This window comes from Manis javanica, chromosome 5 (genome assembly GCF_040802235.1).
Source record: "Manis javanica isolate MJ-LG chromosome 5, MJ_LKY, whole genome shotgun sequence".
NCBI lineage: Eukaryota > Metazoa > Chordata > Mammalia > Pholidota > Manidae > Manis > Manis javanica.
Window position 1 is genome coordinate 22,344,283 of NC_133160.1, and position 24,055 is coordinate 22,368,337.

The following is a 24,055-nucleotide window of genomic DNA, read 5'->3' on the forward strand; positions in this document are numbered from 1 at the left end:
CCTTGTTGAGTATGTCATTTACAAATATATTCTCCCATACTGTAGGATGCTTTTTTGTTCTGCTGATGGTGTCCTTTGCCGTACAGAAACTTTTTAGTTTGATGTAGTCCCACGAGTTCATTTTTGCTTTTGTTTCCCTTGCTCGAGGAAATGTGTTCAGGAAGAAGTTGCTCATGCTTATATTCAGAAGATTTTTTGCCTATGTTTTCTTCTAAGAGTTTTATGGTTTTATGACTTACATTCAGGTCTGATCCATTTCGAGTTTACTTTTGTGTATGGAGTTAAACAATAATCCAGTTTCATTCTCTTGCATGTAGCTGTCTAGTTTTGCCAACACCAGCTGTTGAAGTCAGCCTCATTCTTTTTCACACATGCATAGGATCCCATTGTATGTGCATGATATTTATCAAGTTGCCTATGGAAAGAAAGATTGTTTCCAATATGTTATTATTATAAATAACATTGCAGTTAATATTTTTATCCACTATTTTTCCTATCAGTGGGGATTAGTCAGTTGAGGTTATTTAAACAATTTAAATAGCATTTTAAAAGTTGATAGATATTTCAAATAGCCTCCAGCATGTACCAATTTATATAGCTTGTAGGTTGGTTGATTTCTCTATAAATATATCATAGTATATACTCTGTTTAATACTACATATTATAGTATATATTCTGCAGACTCACATTTTCACTCAGCAGTTTGACTTGGAGTTCTTCCTATGTCAATAACATAGATCTACTTCATGAAAAAAAAAACAGTCTTACAGTTTCCCATTGTATGGCTGAAGATAGCTTATTTAGTTGATCACTTATTGATGAAAAGTTGGGTGGTTTCAATTTCTTGCTGCCACAAACAATGCTACAGTGACTCTTCTTGTATGAATGGAGTAGATTCAGAGAAGGGAATTACAAGATTGATTGATAGGTATGTATATTTTGAATTTTAATAGAATTGAATTCTACTAACAAATTGACAAACTGCTCTCCCAAAATGTTGTGTCAGTTTAGCCTTCCACCAATGGTGCATGAGATCCTTACATTTACGCTTAGAACTGGCCCATGTGCTTCCTCCTGAATCAAAGTTCAAAGTCCCAGTTATCACTGGGGTCATCCAGGCTCTGAGCCCCACTCTGTAGAATCTGAGTGGACAAGCTGAGTATTGGAAAGGATTAACACAGATGAGAGGCAGGCTGCCTCCCATTAGCCAGGTGATCAGTCAGGTAATACAACCCTCTCCAAAGGAAAGGCTACTTCGGGAGAAAGTGAGCTCCCATCACTAGAGGTGTCTGGCTGGAAGTTTGGTATCAACAGATGCACTGAGCATTTACTTGGTGCCAGGTCTTGGGCTGTGTGTCTTGACCCAGTGATAAGTCAGACCCAGTCACTGCCCTCCCAGATCTTGATACTCACGGAGAAAATAGACAAGTAAACAGTGACATTTTTAAGTATTGAGTTAGACTTCCTTTTCTGCCAATATCTTGAACTTCCTGCTGTATGACACATAGAAATGCTGGAAATAAAAGCAACAAACATCCTTTTACATGCACAGCTGAACCTGTAACAGTTTGGGTTTTAACAGACATTTGGGGAGATGGAGACTTGGGCTTACGTGAGGTTAGGTGTTGGAACTGACACTCTTGATAAAAGTAGGATGCTTGGAGGGCCACACTCATAGTGAAAGATTAGATTAGGGGAAAACAAACATACATTTGACAACTAGCAAAGAACACAAAAAGAATATGTGTTCATCTTGCTCTTGTCTTTGGGTGGGGGAAAGAAACTATCCCCTAAGAACTCAAAACCATATGCCTGCCCTTGATGAGTTTGGGGTTCATATTTACACCACTTGCTTGGCTGGGAATCCCTGAGGCTGATAAATTAACATAAAAGGAGACCTACTCCAAAACTTATCTCTTGGATGCCTAGCAGAAACAAATGTAAATCCTCTCTGGATCTCTCCCCTTCCAATCCCCAATGCAGGCTACACAATTCCTATATATAAAGTCCTTCCAAACATTAGCTAATAATCCACAAAATAACAATTGATGAAATATACAAGAAAACAATCCAACATGAGTAAGATTTAGTAAACACAGCAAACAGAAGAATCAGATTCTTAAGAACTTCAGATAATAGAGTTACGAGATAGTGATCAATGAGATCTTATTGATAAATTAGAGGCAGCTGCTAAGTGCTTTGTGATTATAAAGAACTGAGTCTCTGATGGAATCAGTCTTCCATCATAGAGAAGAAAACTTTAAGAATGGGCTTTGAAGGATAAGTAGGACTTTGCCAAGTGAGGGCAGATGCTGTTGGGGATAGCTGGTGGGGTGTACAATGCAGAATGTATCAAGGTAATGACTACTGATAGTTTATTTTCTTAGGGGCAAATAGGGCAGAAAAGTGGGAGATGAGGCAAAGAAGGTAAGTAGGGGCATAGGTTATGTAGGACTTTGTGAGCCACCTTAAGGACTTGGGTTCTTAAACTAAGTACAAAGAAAAGCCACTGAAGTGTTTTATGTGAGCGATTAGTGATATTCATTTGTTCATCCATCCATTCATTCATTCATTCATTCATTCATTCATTCATTCAACAATGGATGTCAGGCATAGAGAAAGGGTTGGAAAATGGAGAGTCGTAGCAGGAGACCAGCCAGGAGAGTAGAGCAGACATCTAGGTTTAGACCAGGGTGGTGGCAGTGAAGATGGAGAAGAGTAGATAGATTTGACTGATACTTAGGTCAGAGCTTGAAAGTGGATTGGATACATAGGAGAGGAAAGTGGGAGGTGTCAAGGTTGATTCCCAGGTTTTTGGCAGAGCAGCTGAAAGACTGGTGATGATATTCACAGAGATAAGGAATTAAAGAAGAATCGTGAGTTATGGGAAGGAAGATCATAAACTCAGCCTTAGGTATTTGGAGATTAAAATGACTATGGGATAGCCAGGTAGCGAAGTCTAGGAGGTAGTTTGAATCTCAACAGGAGAAATCTTGAAATAAAGATCTGAGAGTCATCAACATATAAATGGTCATTGAAGCCAGGGAAGTATATGAGAAACTGAGTTCCATCTCCTGTTGTACTGGTTAAGAGCTTTTGGTTGCAAATAACTGAATACCCAACTCAAACTGGATTAAACTAGAAAAGGAATTTGGTTGAAATGTTCAGCAATAATGCCTTCAGGCAAGTCTTGACTCAGTGGATTAAATAATGATAGGAAGATTCAGTCTTTTCTAATTTCTCCAAAACATTTCCTGGAAATTGGCAAAATTTTTGACAGGCTCTCTCTTTGTCACCACATGATGATGTAGGAGAATGGCTCTGCCATGGCCCCAGGTGATCTTGCATGTATTCATTTAGATAGTCCACAGGGGCAAAGATTTGAAAAGCTTAGCTGAGCCTTGACCAATGCCTTGTGATCATCCCAGAACTTGATAGGATGGGAGGCTTGTAAGATCTGAGGCCATTTCCCACTCCCTCCCTATCTCCCCTGGGAAGCTGTTATGAGACAGTTTCCTTATTGCTTCCCAGGTTCTGATGAGCTAATGGGACGTTTTGCCTCATCCTATTAAAGATGGAGCTGCAGAATATAAAACCTATTAACTGCAGTCTAAAATTGGTCCTCAGTAACAGAGTATTGTAATTGGCCTCTTTTGTTTCAGTGTCAGTTTTTTGGTGTGTGGAACAAGGATCACAAGAGCTGGCTTGTTCTTCTTGTCCATGCAAGTAAAAAAGTGCTTAAATTGAAAAGTGGCTCCAATCCTGAGAAGGAAGAATAAAGCTGAGGGGATTGCACTCCCCAACTTCAAGCTCAACTACAAAGCCACAGTAATCAAGACAATTTGGTACTGGCACAAGAACTGACCCATAGACCAATGGAACAGAATAGAGACCCCAGATATAAAACCCAGCATATATGGTCAATTAATATATGATAAAGGAGCCATGGACATACAATGGGGAAATGACAGCCTCTTCAACAGCTGGTGTTGGCAAAACTGGACAGCTACATGCAAGAGAATGAAACTGGATTACTGTCTAACTCCATACACAAAAGTAAACTTGAAATGGATCAAAGACCTGAATGTAAGTCATGAAACCATAAAACTCTTAGAAGAAAACACTAGGCAAAAATCTCTGGAATGTAAACATAAGCAACTTTTTCCTGAATGCATCTCCTTGGGCAAGGGAAACAAAAGAAAAAATGAACATATGGGACTACATCAAGCTAAAAACCTTCTGTACAGCAAAGGACACCATCAACAGAACAAAAAGGCATCCTACCATATGGGAGAATATATTTGTAAATGATGTATCTGACAAGAGGTTAACATCCAACATTTATAAAGAGCTCACACACCTCAACACCCAAAAAGCAAATAACCCTATTAACAAATGGGCAGAGGATATGAACAGACACTTCTCCAAAGTAGAAATTCAGATGGCCAACAGGCACATGAAGAGATGCTCCACATTGCTAATTGTAAGGGAAATGCAAATTAAAACCACAATGAGATATCACCTCACACCAGTTAGGATGGCCAACATTGAAAAGACAAGGAGCAACTAATGCTGGTGAGGATGTGGAGAAAGGGGAACCCTCCTACAAGGCTGGTGGGAATGTAAATTAGTTCAACCATTGTGGAAAGCAATATGGAGGTTCCTCAAAAAACTCAAAATAGAAATACCATTTGACCCAGGAATTCCACTCCTAGAAATTTACCCTAAGAATGCAGGAGTGCAGTTTGAAAAAGACATATGCACCCCTATGTTTATCGCAGCACTATTTACAATAGCAAAGATATGGAAGCAATCTAAATGTCTATCAGTAGGTGAATGGATAAAGAATAAGTGGTACATATATGCAATGGAATATTATTCAGCCATAAGAAGAAAACAAATCCTACCATTTGCAACAACACGGATGGAGCTAGAGGGTATTATGCTCAGTGAAATAAGCCAGGCGGAGAAAGACAAGTGCCAAATGATTTCCCTCATTTGTGGAGTATAACAATGAAGCAAAACTGAAGGAACAAAACAGCAGCAGACTCACAGACTCCAAGAAGGGACTAGCAGTTACCAAAGAAGAGGGGTGGAGGAGGGTGGATGGGGAGTGAGTGGGAAGGGAATTGAGGGGTATTATGATTAGTACACATGGTGTTGGGGGTGTCACAGGGAAGACAGTGTAGCACAGAGAAGACAAGTAGTGACTCTGTGGCATCTTACTACACTGACGGATAGTGACTGCAATGGGGTGTGGGGGGGACTTGATAATATGGGTGAATGTAGTAACTACAATGTTTTTCATGTGAAGCCTTCATAAGTGTGTATATCAATGATACCTTAATAAAAAAAAAAAGTGGCTCATTGTATCTTCACCAAAAGAAGTACTCAGGCCTTCACATTTTCTTGTCTTGCCTTATACTTACCAGATCCTAGGCCTCTTTCAAGCTCAAATCCAGCAGAAAGAAAAAGGCCCATTTCCCCATAACTCAATTTAAAATTCCAAAATTGAGTCTTGTTGATTCTGACTAACCTGATGGGTCACATGCTCATCTCTGAATGAATCACTGTGTTTAGGGATTTGGAATGTATCAGTTAGCTTAAGCCATTTAGGGTCCATCCCTGGGAATGGGGGTGAGGTCTATCCCACTTCAAGCACATGGCTGAGAATTCAGGGTCCTATTAGGAAAGGGGAAAGGTGGAGCAGATGCCAGGAAGAAACAAGCAAAGCCCACTTGTACCTGTCTTCTTTCCCAGAGCCAGGAAATCTGGTGTATTTGGTGGAGGGCATGAAGGGTCTGGATGCACAGTTGTGGAGGGTGTGGTTCCTGAGGAGGGAGAGAGGTTCAAAGAGGAGGCTGGGAGAGGGAGAGCCAACCTTCAGCCTTCAGGTTGATGGCCTAGTTTACATCTTGGTCTTGTTTTCCTAACAGGATGGCTTTTGCAATGGTGGGCATTTGTGGGTAGGAGACAGGAAGGATATTGAGAGAGCTGGAGGAACAGGATCTCGGAAACCTCTCCTCAGGGCATTATGTAAGGCCAGAGCTCTGGTTCCTTTTGGGCCCCTACAGTATGTTAACTTTAAAATTAGAACAGTTATCTTACCAGCAAAACCAGGTTTATTTGGGAGTGGTAGAGAATTGCAATCCAGGACACACAAGCCACAGCAGAACCAAACGCATCACTGGAGAAGGAAGGAAAGGAACACTATTTTATAGAGGAAGGGCTGAGTTATGAGAGCTGTTTCTAAGCAAAAAGACCATTGGAGTAAACTGGGAGATCCATGTATTATGGCTGCTTATTGGCTGAGCTGTGACAGTCTCTCATTGGCTGGGGTATTGTAAGAAGGCAGAAGGTGGAAGCCACCTTCTTCCTGACTGAGTGGTAAAGTAGCTAAAACAGTATGGCTGTTACTCAGATCTTCTGATGGGATCTGAGATTTATGAGGAGTGGTGGGTATGAGAACTTGTCCTGCAGGCTTCCCATCACCATGTCAGGGAGGTTTCCCTTAATTTTCATAGATATTTGAGTCCAAGATTGAGGAGGGAGCTGGTTGTGGGTCTTCCAGTGGGTCTTACTGGACACCCAGTCCAGGAACAAGAGGCAGTTAGTGTATGAGACAGATGGTGAGAACCCTGGTTTCTGGACCCAGGGCCATCCCTGACTTGCTGTGTGATCCTGGGCCAGACACTGTTTCTCTCTGGGTCTTAATTCCCAATCTGCACAGTGAACTAGATTAGGCCTTTCCTAGTTTTTTGATCTTAAAATAACTGTGGGTAAAATTGTAATATTTCCAGAATATCTCACCTGACTTTAGTGCATCTGCATATCAACAGGCATTCCTTAGGGGTGGAGAGTTCATCTCCCTATCAGTGGGTAATTACCTGGGCAACCGAGGGCTTATCTGAACCTGAGAAGTTAGGGGGAGGTCTAGCTTGATTCTGCGGGAGCAGGAAAGAGAAACGGCGCTGGACCGCAGTTTGTAAGCAATAAAAGGGTTTTCAACTTTATTTCTCCCTTTGACTGATTTTGGTTTTAGATGTATTATGCCTCGGGATTTCCTCTTCCTGGAGTTACAATAAGCTTTACTTATTTTTCCCTACATGCCACTCAACCCCATTTGTTGAGTTGTTATTGTTTGTTTTCAAGTTTTTATATAGTTTCCTGGTGAAAAATCTTCACATTCAAAAAAAGATCAAGCCAATGCTGTATCTTTAATCCTTTTTTGCTTTTTCCACTCGTTTCTTCTGTGTCTTACTGATTTTCTTGAGTTCTTTCCTTCTCATCCAGGCCATATTTTGCAAATTCGTGTATGGTTGATTTCTCTTTGTACAATCCAAGGAACTGTAAATTTTATCAGTCTACTGTTTTGCCATGAGCAAAGTGGGTTCAAATCTGAGGACAAGGATCACTGGCATGTTCTCATACATTTTGGTGTGTTTTCCTGGAATTTCTGGCTTAGTTGGTTTCCTCCCCAGGTAAAGGACCTTTCTGACCATTTGTTTCTGTAGAAAACAGTATGTCATGAATTTCCTTGCCTGGATGGTTACTTGTGTCATTCATAATGGTGGCTTGTCATCAGGCAGCCAGGGGCAGTAAAAAAGCCCTTAGTTATGTTTAAAGATTTTGTATACTTGTCAATTTGAGCTTGTTGCTCTGAGTTTATCTCAAATTTTTATTAATGATTCTTGAATAGCATGATGCAAGGCCATTCAAAACTGGTTGGAGTTCCCTCATTCCAATAGTTGCACCTGGTTGACCTGACAGGTGGTTCCTGCTATCCAGGTCCTGTTTTGTTGCCTACCTGAGTCCTGACTACTCTAAGTATGGTTTTCCAGTCTTCTCTTTAGCCCTGTAAGCTGCCTCATAGCCTTTATGTTAAAGATGGCCAGAATCAGTTTGCTCCTTGGAAAAAAGAAATGTAGTAGACAAAACATATCTCCACAGCCTAGCATAGGACCTGGCAATGGTAGATAATCAATAAATGCTAAAGGAAAAACTGCAGGTATGTGGCTTAAAGCTGGTTATTTAGTATCTCAGAGCCTCAATTTCTTCCTTCTGGGTAACCCACATATCATCTGGGATCTCTGGTTTGTCAGGAGAAAAATCACTTTGCTTGCTCCTTTATCATCTTCCTCCTTTCAGTTCTTTATCCTCTGTTTCAGCTACACCAAAACAACCCAACCCAACTCAACCAACCCAACCTAGATTCCTCTTATTTTCTCAGGCAAAGCAGCTTAACCACAATGCCTGAACCTAATATTCCAATCCTGGTTGTGCCATTTACTAGCTGTGTGACCTTGGACACATCACTAAATCTCTTTGTGCCTCAGTTTCCTCATGTGCATCTGGAAATAGAGAAATTATAGGACCTGTAATAGTGTTTCAGGAAATCCAGTCTGGGGAGCTCTCCCTGCCAGCTAGGTGAGACCTCCACCCCTCAAGAGGGTTCTTGACTCTGATCCAGAAAGAATTCATGAGCAGGTCAGGCAGGTACAAGTAGAGTAGTTTAATAAAGCAAAAGGACACACTCAAGGAAGGAGTGTAGGCATGCTTGAGAGGTTAGTAAAGCAAAGTACTCAAGGAGGGAGTGTGGGCATGCTCCAGAGATGAGCAGCATGGTGGGTTTTGGGTTGGGTGGTCTTATAGATAGGTGGGGTTTTCTCAGAATAGGGAGGGGATTTGGGGGAAATAGGGTGATGCCCTCTTTTTGTCCTGTAGTCTGCTTCAGAACTGTTATGGCACCAAGGGGTGTGATTTTTAGTATGCTAATGAGTACATATTGTATTTTGAGTTGAAGTCAGGGTCAATCTCCCTCTATGTTGGATCCATTCAGTTTTGGCAGGTCTGTTATCTATACCCTCACTCTCCACATCCCAAGAGAACAGTTTACATGCAATGTTTAGAATATCAACAAGAATCTAACTGAATGTAAATACCGGCTGGAGTTCCCAGCCCCCTCCCCGCTCTTGTCTGGCTATCTATCTACATAATAATATATGTATATATTAGATGGATAAAATATGTAAAACACTTAAAATAATACTTAGCACATTGTAAACACTCAATACTTGATAGCTATTATTACTATTTTTATCTTTTTATTACACAAGTGTGGGTAAAATTGTAACATTTCCAGAATATCTTGCCTGGCTTTAGTGCTTGTTGTATATCCTCAGGGGTGGAGAGAAGTTCATCTCCATGTCAATGGGTAATTACCTGGGCAACCGAGGGCGTGTCTGAACCTGAGAGTTTAAGGGGAGGGGATGGCTTGCTTGCTGGTTGACTTCTTATGGAGCCCAGGAGAGAGACGGCCGTGGACTGCACTTTGTAAGCAATAAACGGGTTTTAAACTTTATTTCTCCCTTTGACTGATTTCGGTTTTTAGAGGTATTTTGCCTGGGATTTCCTTTCCCCGGATTTACAATAAGCTACTGGATACCTATGCCTTCAGGGCAATGCTTTTCAAAGTATGGCTCCTGAACCACCGGCATCAGAATAAACTGGAGAGGTTAAGAACGCAGGCTTCTGGGCTCCAACCCAGACCTAGAGAATCACAGTCTCTAAGACAGAGCTAGGAAATTTGCTTTGAAAAAATACATCTCCCAAGTGATGCTGATGTTCATTTAAAAATATACATATTGAGACATAATTCACATACCATAAAACTCACCATTTAGAGTGTATAGTTCAATGTTTTTTGAAATATTCATGGAGTTGTACAACCACCACACTCTAATTTTAGAACATTCTTATCATCCCCAAAAGAAATCCTGTACCCATTATCAGTCATTTCCCATTGTATCCCCACAACCACCCCAGCGCTACGCAACCACTGATTTACTTTCTATCTCTATAGATTTGCCTAATATGGACATTTCATATAAATGCAATTATACTATATGTGGTCTTTTGTGACTGATCTATATCACTCAGCATGTTTTCAAGATTCATCTATGTTGTAGCATGTATCAGTACTTCAATTCTTTTTTATCGCCCAATTATAGTTCATTGTATAGATAAACCACATTTTGTTTATCCATCCATGGCAAACAAATGGATATTTGGATTGTTCACATTTTTTGGCATGATGAATAATAACTATGAGTAAGCTGTGAACATTCATGTACAAGTTTTTTTTCTTTAGATTTTTAAAATTCATTTCATTATCATTAATCTACAATTACATGAAGAACATTATGTTTACTAGATTCCTCCCTTCACGAAGTCCCCCCCACAAACCCCATGACAGTCACTGTCCATCAGCGTAGTAAGATGCTATAGAATCACTACTTCATGTACAAGTTTTTGTGTGGACATATTTTCATTTGTCTTGAATATGTAGCTAGGAGTTTAATTTTTATAGGGTAAATCATATGGTAACTCTATGTTTAACACTTTAAGGAACCACCAAACTGTTTTTCAAAATGGTTGCAGCATTTTGCATTCCCACCAACAATGTATGAAGGTCCAATTTCTCCACCTCCTTGCCAATATTTGTCATTAACTATCTTTTAATGTAGCCATTTTACTGGGTATGAAGTGATAGTTCATTGTGGTTTTGATTTGTATTTCCCTCATAACTAATGATGTTGAGCATTTTTTCATATGCTTATTGGCCATTTTGTATTTTCTTGGGAATTATGTCTATTCAAATCCATTGTCCATTTTTAATTGGGTTATTTTTATTGTTGAGTTGTAAGAGTTCTGTGTACATACTGGATAAAAGTCTTTAATGGGATATGTGATTTGCAGGTATTTTCTCCCACGCTATAATGTGTCTTTTCATTTCTTGATGGTGTTCTTTGGGTTACAGGAGTTTTTAATTCTGATGAAGTCCAGTTTATTTATTACTTCTTTTGTTGCCTATGCTTTTGGTGTTGTATCTAAGAAACCCATTGCCTAATTCAAGGTCATGGAGATTTACTCCTATGTTTTCTTCTAGGAGTCTTCTGGTTTTAGCTCCTATACTTAGGTCTATGATCCAGGCACACTCATGGAAGAACCACTGGTTTGGGTTACACCTTCTACCTATAATGGCTAATCAGTGTTTTTCCCAAAGACAATCCTCCCCTTAAGAAGGATTTTTAAGTCATCTGTTTGGATGATGTAAATAATAATAAAACAGGTAATTAATCTATGTTGTGCATGTGGTATTTGCAAAGCATTTTACACTACACAATCTTGTTCGGTCTTCACTTTAAGGTTTGTGTTTATAATCACCTCCACTTTTCATGACATAATATGCTTCACTCTGATATGATGTAATACATATATCTCCTCCTTTTATGTAAAAGAGGATACAAACATTTACATCTTTAGCAAGGAAGGCTCTGCAGACTAAGTAAGCTCATGTGTGTGAAAAGTATGGCACAGTGCTTGGCAGAGTAGGGCTCAAAGGATGAGAGCACTTCTCTCTAATCCATCAAGATGCCCTCTGCCAATAGAGACATGCCCCTCCCACTGGTCAAGAAAGCTATCAGCTCCAGGGCTGATTATTTCATTCTCCTAACAACCTGCTCTCCTTTTTTCTTCTCCCATCATGGTTTGTGATTTTATTTATGTGAAAAATTTTACTTTTATTCCTAAAACTACCACATCTCTTCAACACTCAACATACTGTCCAAGTTCAATACTCTCACTGCACTATTCCCCAACATCCAGTATAAGCCTGGGGATATACTGATCTTTTAAAAACGTACACCTGGCTACATCACATTCTGGATTAAACTCTTCCAATGATACATGGATTGCACTTTGAATAAAGCCTAAATTCCCAGTCACGACAAACAGGTCCCAACCTTATTGGCTCCTATCTGCTTCCCCACCCATATCTTCTACTACTCTCTCCACTTGGATCACACGTGTTTGTTTTCTTAAACACACCTTGGTGTTTGCTGACTCAGGGTCTGTTTTTGGCTTGAAAGTTCTGATTGGTTTCTCATTCTTTAGCTCTCAGCTCAAATGTCACCTCTTCTCAGAGCCCTCCCTGACCAACCTGTCCAATGTTACCACCACCTTCGACCAAGTTGTTCTTTATCATGCATTTTATTGAATTTTATTCACAGATCTAAAATTTCCTTATATACTTATTGAACATTATTTATAGCTAACATTTAAACACTCACCATAAGCACTTTTCATCCATGAATTAATGAAGTGGTGTGCTGCTTAATGCTTATCAATGGGCTCTCCAAACTTCAAAACCCTGATTTGTAGTGCTGATTTCTGTTGTGTAAACACTCCCATTGGGAGGGATTTCAAGCTAGCAATCTGATGTCACTGAACACTGATTTGGGAAGTGAAGGGCTGTGGCGCACCATTATACAGTATTTGCCACTGTGATACAGCAGTGATAAATAACCTCAAGGCCACAGATAAAAGTGTTAAAATAATGAAGAAGTGATGAGTTTTGAGTATTTACTATCTTGTGTTTAATATAAGTTACTTAGTTGTAAGCTTGTATAATTCAATGTTTGATGATAGCAGTGTTTAAAGGTGACTGGCCACATTTCTAAGCATTCCTCAATTGTCCCATTGAGCCCGTTTTTCAGATGAAGGACCTGAGACAAGGAAAGGTTAAGCAACTTGTTCAAGGCCACAGGGCTAATCTGTCTACTGCTCCAAAATGTATCCTCAGAATCCAACATAGTGCCTGGCATATAGTTGTCGTTCAATAAACAAATGTACAGTAAATAAATACACACTTAATATTCTTTAAAAACATAAGAGGGAAACATTTTAACATTAAAGGCATACATACGAGGAAGTCAAGATCTCTTTAAAATTCGCTCACAATCCTGGTTAAGATAGGGGCCTTCACTTGATTACTTTGAGCAGCCCTGCGAGCCTTTACAATTCACCTGCTACCAGAGGAGACTCCGCCCAACCCTTGGGAAGTTTGAGAGACCCCGCCTTCCGTCGTCCCGCCCCGACTCGCCGCGAGGCTTCTTGGGAATGGTAGTCCCCAGTCTCGCAGCTCCGGCGTCCGCAGCGAGCACCCACCGCCCGCGAAACTACCCAGCGCGGCTCCCAGGTCGCGAGGCTCTTCCGCCTTTTTCTCCCTGCCCTCCTGCGCGCCCACCCCGGCGATCATGGCGGCTCCCTTGGCCCTGGTGCTGGTGGTGGCCGTGACCGTGCGGGCGGCCTTGTTCCGCTCCAGTCTCGCCGAGTTCATCTCCGAGCGAGTGGAGGTGGCATCCCCGATGAGTTCCTGGAAGAGAGGTGAGGCCACCGGCTCGAGAAGGCGGCCAGGCCTCGCCGTGCTCGCCGGCCTCTGAGCGGGAGGCGGGGGCAGCGGTCGCAAGCTCCAGACTCGGAGGCGCTGACCCGCCCGGGCGTCCTCGGAGAGGGCGGGGTCTGAGGGCGGGGCTGCTGAGGGGAGGGCGCGTGTGCCTGCGGGGAGGGTCGGGCGCTGGGCGTCGGAGGGCCTGAGGGGTGGGGAGCTAAGGGGTGTGTCCCCCTCCGGACCTGGGTCGGGGGAAGGGTCTCAGGAAGGGTCGGGTTCCGAAGAGGGCGTGCTGGGTTGAGCGGTGTTTGCGGAGGGCGCTGAGATTTGACGAGGGATCGCGGGTGGTGGTTCCCGGGGTGTGGGGTGGTGTGCGAGGGCCCACCAGTGAGGGGACCGGTCTTGCCTGAGAGGACAGTGTGTGTGCTTAGACTCCTATTCTTAGTCTGGGACTTGCAGTGCAGTTTTTCCTACTGTTTCTTCTTATTTCTTTACGTTCAACGTCAACATTGTTTTATGCAGTGGGACAGGATTTGAGCTGAAGAACCCACAGGCTAGTGAGAAGAGACAGTTACAGTCATTTATGAAAAGTGTACTTTCTATGTATGTCCAGTTCCTTCCTTGGAAAGGACACCCCCAGGTGCCTTCTCCTTTTCCAGTTTCCTAAGGATGTGGGACCTGTGCTAATGCTTGAAAGATGTCGAATTTGGAATGGGAGCTTAGAGAAAGGGGAGTTGCAGGTAACGAAAGGGAAACAAGATCAAGAAATGAAGAATGTGAAATATCCAAAGTAGGGTAGTAATGCGGTGGGGGTTAGGTTAAAGCCAGAGTTTGAAGATCTTTTTTAAAAACTTGTTTTCAGAAGTACAATATACATGAAAAGAACATATAATACATATAGAGCTTGATGAATTTTTACCAACTGTGTATACCTATGTAGTCAGCACCCAGATGAAGGAACAGAACATTCACCAAGCATCCCAGAAATCCCCTTCCTGTCCTCAAACTGTAAATGTTAGAATTTTGATATTATCCCATAGACATTTTGGAATAGGAAATGACATAACAAATGGGTGTTTTATGAATAATTAGAGCTAAGCTTTCTAAAAATACTAGGTATCACAGACTGTGGCCGTACTTTATCCTCTAATTATGCTATGTCTCAGATAGTGTTATTTTCCACATTTTGCAAGTGAAGAAACTGTGATTTGCCCACGTTTCCCAGTTGACAAAGGTAGCAGTGATTCATACATGTGATGGTAAGAGCTTAGACTCAATATCTTTGCATGTAGTTATTTGTTGAGCAAGTTGAATTTTTTGTTGAAGCTGCCTGGTTCCTGCTTTCTTCTGGATGCCGGAAGATTAGTGTAAAGTAAAGTACCAAGCAGTGTTAGGCCCTCCTTCCTCTGCTCTTTTAGCATTTTATACATACCTCTATTAAGAGCATTTCTCATAGCATAATAATTCGTACCTGGTTTCTCCCCTGTACTATGAGCTCCTTGAAGGCCAGGACTCTTATTCATTTCTGAATCCTGTGTGCCTTGCAGAGAGTAATTATGTAGTTACTGTTAAGTAAATATTGGAGGAAAGAAAACATAAGATCTGGTTACTTACAGGATAGATAGGGTGAAGGATCCAAAGGGGAGGCAAGGTGGTACGGCAATTAAGAACACAGGGTCTGGGATCTCAAAAGGAGTTTAAGTCTTCCTCTTCCACTTAGTGTCTGTAATAACTTTTACATCAGTTTTCTCATCTGTAAAATAGGAAGTTACAATATGTACCCCATTACATGAGATAATCCAAGTTGAATCTCTTAGCACAATAATGAAAGCCAAAATGGCTAACTCTAAGACTTCGAGTGTAAATAATAGGGAGAACAGTGGTGATGTTGGCTGAAATAGGTGAGTTAAGAAGGATAGCAGTAAATGTGTGTATAAGGTGATAGTATGATATTCACAAGTTTAGCACTGGAGCTTGGGACCAGTGTCAGAGCTAGAGAGAGAGATTTGGTAATCATTCATGAACTGATTAAGTTGGGATAGTTATTTGTCCCATTTTAAGCAGTGGGGGGTGGGTACAACATCTGTATCACTTTTCTTCACAGTATACTTTGAGGTGGTACAATTTAAAAAGCAGTTGATTGTATTAAACCCTAAAAGGCAGGTATTTAAAAATACTAACGTAGGAGCTCTAGTGTCACATGACTAAATTAAGAGCTTTTTTGGGTGAAAAGTTGTTTGGATGGAAAGGCCTCGGATCCAAATAGATTTTTTTTTATGTAATTTTTCAATTTTTATTTTGAAACAATCTTAAACTTGCAAAAATGTTGCAAGTATAATACAAAGAACATTTTTTTCCTGAACAGTTTGAGGTTTAAGTTGTTTAAGTTGTACACAGGATGCCATATTGTACCTCAGCGCTTTAGTTTATGTCCTAATAGGCATCGTCTACAACCGACTTACAATATAACTACCAAAATCAAAATATTTATGTGATATGTCTTGCCAGTTGTCCCAAATATGTCCCTTACGGTAAAAGACTCAGTTCAGAATCAAGCATTGTATTTACCTTCCATGTATCTTCGATCTGGAATACTTCCTCAGTCTTTCCTTGACACTTTTAACAATTCCTGTCCACTTATACAAATGGCCTTCACTTTGCATAGGTCAGATGCTTACCATTAGTTTCAGGGTAGGTGTCTTTAACAGAATTCTCACAGATGTGTTACAGTGTTCTTCTCATTGCATCCTATCAGGTGGCATATGATTGTAATTTGTCTGATTATTGATGTTTATTTATTTATTTATATTTTGTTATCATTAATCTACAATTACATGAAGAACGTTATGTTTATTAGGGTCCCCCTTCACCAAGTCCCCCACACAAACCCCATTACAGTCACTGTCCATCAGTGTAGTAAGATGTTGTAGGATCACTACTTGTCTTCTCTGTGTTGCACAGCCCTACCCATGTCCCCCCACCTCCGCAATATACATGCTAATCATAATGCCCCCTTTCTTATTCCCCCCGCCCTTATCCCTCCCTTCCCACCCATCCTCCGCAGTCCCTTTCCCTTTGGTAAATGTTAGTCCATTCTTGGGTTCTGTGATTCTGCTGCTGTTTTGTTCCTTCAGTTTTTCTTTGTTCTTATACTCCACATATGAGTGAGATCATTTGGTATTTGTCTTTCTCTGTCTGGATTATTTCACTGAGCATAATACCCTCTAGCTCCATCCATGTTGTTGCAAATGGTAGGATTTGTTTTCTTCTTATGGCTGAATAATATTCCATTGTGTATATGTACCACATTTTCTTTATCCATTCCTCTCCTGATGGACACTTAGGTTGCTTCCATTTCTTGGCTATTGTAAATAGTGCTGTGATAAACATAGGGGTGCATCTGTCTTTTTCAAACTGGGCTGCTGCATTCTTAGGTAAATTCCTAGGAGTGGAATTCCTGGGTCAAATGGTATTTCTATTTTGAGGTTTTTGAGGAACCTCCATACTGCTTTCCACAACGGTTGAACTAATTTACATTCCCACCAGCAGTGTAGGAGGGTTCCCCTTTCTCCACAACCTCGCCAGCATTTGTTGTTGTCTGTCTTTTGGATGGTGGCCATCCTTACTGGTGTGAGGTGATATCTCATTGTGGTTTTAATTTGCATTTCTGTGATGACTAGTGATGTGGAGCATCTTTTCATGTGTCTGTTGGCCATCTGAATTTCTTCTTTGTAGAACTGTCTATTCAGCTCCTCTGCCCATTTTTTAATTGGATTATTTGCTTTTTGTTTATTGAGGGGCATGAGCTCTTTATATATTTTGGATGTCAACCCTTTATTGGATCTGTCATTTATGAATATATTCTCCCATACTGTAGGGTACCTTTTTGTTCTATTGATGGTGTCCTTTGCTGTACAGAAGCTTTTCAGCTTGATATAGTCTCACTTGTTCATTTTTGCTTTTGTTTCCCTTGCGTGGGGAGACATGTTCATGAAGAAGTTGCTCATGTTTATGTCCAAGAGATTTTTGCCTATGTTTTTTTCTAAGAGTTTTATGGTTTCATGACTTACATTCAGGTCTTTGATCCATTTCAAATTCACTTTTGTGTATGGGGTTAGACAGTGATCCAGTTTCATTCTCTTACATGTAGCTGTCCAGTTTTGCCAGCACCTTCTGTTGAAGAGACTGTCATTTCCCCATTGTATGTCCATGGTTCCTTTATCGTATATTAATTGAGCATATATGTTTGGGTTAATGTCTGGAGTCTCTATTCTGTTCCACTGGTCTGTGGCTCTGTTCTTGTGCTAGTACCGAACTGTCTTGATTACTGTGACTTTGTAGTAGAGCTTGAAGTTGGGGAGCGAGATCCCCCCCACTTTATTCTTCCTTCTCAGAATTGCTTTGGCTATTCGGAGTCTTTGGTGTTTCCATATGAATTTTTGAGCTATTTGTTCCAGTTCGTTGAAGAAAGCTGTTGGTAATTTGATAGGGATTACATCAAATCTGTATATTGCTTTGGGTAGGATGGCCATTTTGACGAAATTAATTCTTCCTAGCCATGAGCATGGGATGAGTTTCCATTTGTTGGTGTTCTCTTTAATTTCTCTTAAGAGTGTCTTATAGTTTTCAGGGTATAGGTCTTTCACTTCCTTGGTTAGGTTTATTCCTAGGTGTTTTATTCTTTTTGATGCAATTCTGAATAGAATTGTTTTCCTATTTCTCTTTCTATTAGTTTATTGTTAGTATATAGGAAAGCCACAGATTTCTGTGTGTTAATTTTGTATCCTGCAACCTTGCTGTATTCTGATATCAGTTCTAGTAGTTTTGGAGTGAAGTCTTTAGGGTTTTTTATGTACAATATCATGTCATCTACAAATAGTGACAGTTTAACTTCTTCTTTACCAATCTGGATTCCTTGTATTTCTTTGTTTTGTCTAATTGCCGTGGCTAGGTCCTCCAGTACTATGTTGAATGACAGTGGGGAGAGTGGGCATCCCTGTCTTGTTCCCGATCTCAGAGGAAAGGCTTTCAGCCTCTCGCTGCACACTATGATGTTGGCTGTGGGTTTATCATATATGGCCTTTATTATGTTGAGGTACTTGCCCTCTATGCCCATTTTGTTGAGAGTTTTTATCATGAATGGATGTTGTATTTTGTCGAATGCTTTTTCAGCATCTATGGAGATAATCATGTGGTTTTTGTCCTACTTTTTGTTGATGTGGTGGTTGATGTTGATGGATTTTTGAATGTTGTACCATCCTTGCATCCCTGGGATGAATCCCACTTGGTCATCGTGTATGATTCTTTTGATGTATTTTTGAATTCAGTTTGCTAATATTTTGTTGAGTATTTTTGCATCTATGTTCATCAGGGATATTGGTCTGTAATTTTCTTTTTTGGTGGGGTCTTTGCCTGGTTTTGGTATTAGGGTGATGTTGGCTTCATAGAATGAGTTTGGGAGCGTTCCCTCCTCTTCTATTTTCTGGAAAACTTTAAGGAGAATGGGTATTATGTCTTCTCTGTATGTCTGATAAAATTCCAAGGTAAATCCATCTGGCCCGGGGGTTTTGTTCCTGGGTATTTTTTTGATTACCGCTTCACTTTCTTTGCTTGTAGTTAGTCTGTTTAAATTTTGTGTTTCTTCCTTGGTCAGTCTTGGAAGGTTGTATTTTTCTAGGAAGTTGTCCGTTTCTTCTTGGTTTTCCACCAAATACATTTTGATGGCTGTAACCATGGACTAATTTTTAATAGGAATACATGAGAATTTGTATACTTGGAGGGGATGATTTTTGTCTTCAAATATCTAAAGGTTTTTAACTAGAATGTTGCCAAATTGTTTCAAGTTCAGATGACAGAATCCCAACTCAAACTGTCCAATTTATGACAAAAAGTGAACTTACTGGCCTGTGTAACAAACAATCCAAGGTAGATACTGACTTCAGGCCTACCTTTTATCCTGAGAATGATCTCTTTGGAACTTACTCTTTTTCCATTTGGGCATTGACTGCATTCAGGAATGCTCTTCCCAAGTATTGGCAAGATTGGTTACTAATAGCCTCTGACTTTCATATCCTCATAGTGTCAAGTCCAGTGGAAAGAGGGTGACTTTTCTTCAGTGAGCACAACAAAAGCCTTGGCATTGAGTCACTTTGAACTTATTGTGATATGACAATGCTTAAACCAAATACTGTGATCACCCTGGGTCATGTATCTGTATCTTCCTCGTTGGAGAGTGGACAACCTCCCAAACTATGGAAGAGAAGGATATCCCACAGGAAAACTAGGGTTCTGTTACCAGAAGAGGGGGAAATTGATTCCGGGCAGATGACAATAGCAAATAGCCACTGTGATAGGAAAGAGATCTTCTATGTTACTAATTTCTACAGATCCATCAGTTTACTTGATAGTCCAACTAGTATTTTTTTAAGGTATCATTAATATACACTCCTATGAAGGTTTCACATGAAAAACATTGTGGTTACTACATTCACCCATATTATCAAGCCCCCCACATATCCCATTTTGAAGTCATTGTCCATCAGTGTAGTAAGATGCCACAGAGTCACTACTTGTCTTCTCTATGTTATACTGTCTTCCCCGTGACCCCCCCACACCATGTGTACTAATCATAATACCCCTCAATCCCCTTCACCTCTCCCCTTTGGTAACTGCTAGTCCCTTCTTGTAGTCTGTGAATCTGCTGCTGTTTTGTTCCTTCAGTTTTGCTTCATTGTTACACTCCACAAATGAGGGAAATAATTTGGTACTTGTCTTTCTCTGCCTGGCTTATTTCACTAAGCATAATACCCTCTAGCTCCATCCATGTTGTTGCAAATGGTAGGATTTGTTTTCTTCTTATGGCTAAATAACATTCCATTGTGTATATGTACCATATCTTCTTTATCCATTTATTTACTGATATAGTCCAACTAATATTTACACAAGTTTCGTGCTTGACATAATGCAAGCATGTGCTTCTTTTACATTAAAAGTAAAGACAAAACACAACTGACTGATGTAATACTTTCAACATGTCAGGCACTATTCTAAGCACTTTAGGTATATTTAAAAAACTAATGTAATCTCTACAATGGCCTTATGTTGTAACTACTACTGTTAGCTCCATTTTATAGATAAGAAAATTGAAGCACAGAGAGACTAAGTCACTTGACCAAAGTCACACAGATGAGGTTTTATGTGAATAGCTAGCGATCTTTAGGCATTGCTGTTCTATCAGAGTTCACTCCATAGAGTCTTTTTTTAAAAATTTTTTATTAAGGTATTATTGATATACGCTCACTCTTAAGAAGGTTTCACATGAAAAAACAATGTGGTTACTACATTTACCCATGTTATCAAGTCCCCACCCATACCCCAATGCAGTCACTGTCCATCAGTGCAGCAAGATGCCACAGATCCACTATGTGCCTTCTCTGTGCCACACTATTCTCCCCATGATCCCCCACCATATGTACTAAACATAATACCCGTCAATCCCCTTCTCCCTCCCTCCCCACCTTTGCTCCTACACTCCTCCCCTTTGGTAACCACTCACTCCATACAATCTTGTGTAGAAATCTGTCACAGATAATTTTGGAACTTTTCTGTCATATTTTGGTATTTCCTCAGCCTTGACCTAAAGATTAGCAATTAGTATGGGCCTAGCTTCTTGAGTTTGATGGAGAACCCAGGCTATTAGTGATGATTTAGAAACCCACTTCTAATGCAGCTATGACTCAGGGTCAGGAGGAACACTTCTGATAGCACTCCTTAAAAAACAAAACAAAACAAAACTTTTATTGTTAAATACGTAATTAGTAAACTGTATTGCTCCAGGCTCATCTTGTATTTCTCTTGTTCTAGCATTGGAATTAATCACTTCTCCAAGGAGCCCTGGTTCCTTCTATTGCAGAATGCTATTTAGAAACCAAGATCTGGGTGCTAGGTGTGTTTTTTGTTAGTGGGATGACACTGTTTCTGGGGTCTTCAGGGCTAGAAATATAAGGATACCACTTCTTTTGAACAAGCTGAGTGCATGCCCTTCATATGGGAAGCTCAAAGACAATGTTTGTCTATTTGACACCCATAGGAAAAGCACATCAAGATAGCTAAATAAGAATCTTGCCTCATGGGATTTATCAGTTAAAGAGTTGAGAGATTATTTTTTTTAAAAACTTATGTTTTTAGAATAGTTGGCCACAGTTAATTAGCTTTCATGGCCAATTATTCTAAAACAATAATTGTTGGATAATGATCCCATGAAACAGAAATGCTATTCAGTTGCTCTGGTGTATTTTTCTCAGGTTTTACTTTGGTGGGTATTCTACAAAAAGAAATGACTTAAAACTATGGGTTCTTTTTTTCTTTTAATTGAGTAAAAAAATTTTCCCCAAAGAGGCATTTTGTGAAACCTACTTTAAAATGTTCCTAGCACAATGTTATTGGAACATTGTTCTATATCTGTTAGAATCTGGGGATCCTGATTATTCTTTTGTACATGGAGTAGTTTCCCTATTATACTCTAGAGGATTTGGCATTCTACAGCTCAGATGTTCCTGATTGTATTGTAGACCATGGCAGGGTTTTCAGTCATGTGCACCAAACTAAGAAAAATAAGGACATTGTAAGAAGTTTGTCTTAAAGCCAGTGTATTCAAGTAAAAGTATTGAGGGTTGATGCTCTTCCTATACTTTTTACTGTTATAGATGGTGGTAGTAAATAGTATTTTTTTTTTAATGTTTTTACAAGCGGTTTACTCTTCCCTCAGATCAGTTATCTATTTAGTAGGATGAGGTCATATTTAATCAAGATAGCAGAACCACATTCCAGTCCCTTACCAGAGAACACATTAATAAATTCACTGGTGACAATATCTAGCAAAAGCATATCTGAGGGAAACCACATTTTAGACAATTGCCTGAAAGGTGTGCAGTCTTTTCCTCTAGCTACACAATCAAGAATCTCCCTCTGGATTAAACCAGTGGAGAGTAATGCTCCTCGACATATTTTGTCCCTGTACAGTTGCTTCTACTGCTCTGTGGTAGGGTGCCATTGTCTTAGATTGAGAGTTGCCTTGTGAAGTGGCCTGATGAATCATCTCCTTGGGTGTCCAGTAAAGCTGTTTGGAAAGGGTTTAATAGCTGTTACACAGCAGGCTCTTTATGTAACTCCTAGAAATAAATTTTTTTCTGATTCTAGTGTAAGAACTAGTTAACAGTTGTCTTGAGCAGAGGGCTTTGTTTTAACTGATTGGGTTTTCTTCTAGAGTGGCTCTATAAAGTTTAAAGTCATCTTTATGGCCCACTCATTGTAAATAAATATGTGGTTTTTTTTAAAATGGGCTTTGTCACTTTGATTTTGTCTTATTCACTTGTTTTGAGTAGGTAATTCAATCACATGATTCAAAAATCAAAGGTGCAAAAGGCTATATGATTAAAAGGCATCTTTTTCCACCACTTTTCAATAACCACCCATTTCTGTTTCTGGAGGGAACAGGGAACACTTCTTACTGTTTAGTTTATAATTAGTTTCTTATGTATACTTCTGAGATAATTTTGTGCATTTGTAAGTTTATACATTTTATATGTTTTCGTGGCTACATTTTGTTTTATCCTTCATCATTCACTTTCTTTTAAAATTAATTTTCCTGTTTCTTTTTAATAATTATAAACTAATACATGCTCATTGCTAAAGATTCAGAAAATGAAGAAAAGATAAAAGAAACTAAACTCTTCTGTAATCTAATCAGCCAGGTGAGATTTATGACTGTTATCATTTTTTTGCTTATTTTTATTTATTTTATTTAATGTTTATGTTTATTTTGAGGCAATTCTCATTGCATACATATTCATTCCCTCAAGTAATTAAATGAATGCTTAAAATATGTAAAATAAGATTTGGTCATATTTTTATTTTATTTCATTTTTATTTTTTATTTTTTATTTTTGGTATCATTAATCTACAATTACATGAAGAACATTATGTTTACTAGGCTCCCCCCTTCACCAAGTCTTCCCCACATACCTCTTCACAGTCACTGTAGATTTGGTCATATTTTACATGCTGTGTTATGACTTGCTTTTCATTTAAGAGTATTTCATGGGCATCTTCTCTTCAGTAAATATGTATCTGTAATATAATTTTTTTATTTTGACTTTTAATTTTGAAATAACTTCAGATTTTCAAAATCTTGCAAAAGTAGTATTGAGTTTCTGCTTACCCTCCACCCAGCTTTTTCGAATAATACATCCTACATAACCATAGTACAGTGACTTAAACCATTGATAGAATATTATTAACTAATTACAGACCTTATCAGAATTTTACCACTTGTTCCACTAATGTCCTTTTTCTGGTCTAAGATCCAGTCCATGATCCTATGTTGCATTTAGTTGTTAGGCAGCTTTAGTCTCTTCCAGTCTGGGACACTTCCTCAGACTTAATATTTTTAAAGAGTACTAGCCAGTTATTTTATCTCACCATTTGGGTTTGCCTGACGTTTTCTCATGATTAGATTGAAGTTATGCTTTTTGGCAAGGATACCACATTTTTGGTATAAGGACCACAGTGGTGTTTTCATCCCCACCTCAACGTGAATCATATCAAGAGGTACTTGATGTTGATGATAACTGCTCAACACATTACTGGTGTTATTAACTTCAGTCACTTGGTTAAGGTAGTGAATGCCAGGTTTATCCACATAAAATTAATATTTTCCCCCTTGCAAATATTGTTTCATATCATGTTTTTACCCATTGATTTTAGTATCCATTGATAATGCTTGCATTTCACAGTTATTACTGTGGGGTCTGCCAAATGGTGATT

At 39.6% G+C, this 24,055-nt stretch overlaps 1 protein-coding gene and 1 long non-coding RNA gene across 4 annotated transcripts in view; one reads left to right on the top strand and one right to left on the bottom strand.

Moving 5' to 3' along the window:
• The first annotated feature begins 12,700 nt into the window (after positions 1 to 12,700).
• PIGU (phosphatidylinositol glycan anchor biosynthesis class U) overlaps positions 12,701 to 24,055 on the top strand; it is a 124,171-nt gene continuing 112,816 nt past the window's right edge. Inside the window, exon 1 of one of the 3 annotated variants that reach the window (XM_073236696.1) lies at positions 12,701 to 13,227. In XM_073236696.1, the coding sequence (XP_073092797.1) occupies positions 13,098 to 13,227 (130 nt within the window). In that variant the 5' untranslated portion in view covers positions 12,701 to 13,097. The remainder of the gene's footprint in view (positions 13,228 to 24,055) is intronic. The other 2 variants (XM_073236695.1, XM_073236697.1) reach the window with 2 other exon arrangements.
• The window catches only part of LOC140849475 (uncharacterized), a 35,294-nt gene continuing 24,823 nt past the window's right edge, over positions 13,585 to 24,055 (bottom strand). The window contains exons 2-4 of the long non-coding RNA XR_012131381.1: positions 23,255 to 23,359; positions 14,846 to 14,984; positions 13,585 to 13,785 (exon numbers count right to left, since the gene is read on the bottom strand). This is a non-coding gene — a long non-coding RNA (uncharacterized lncRNA). The remainder of the gene's footprint in view (positions 13,786 to 14,845; positions 14,985 to 23,254; positions 23,360 to 24,055) is intronic.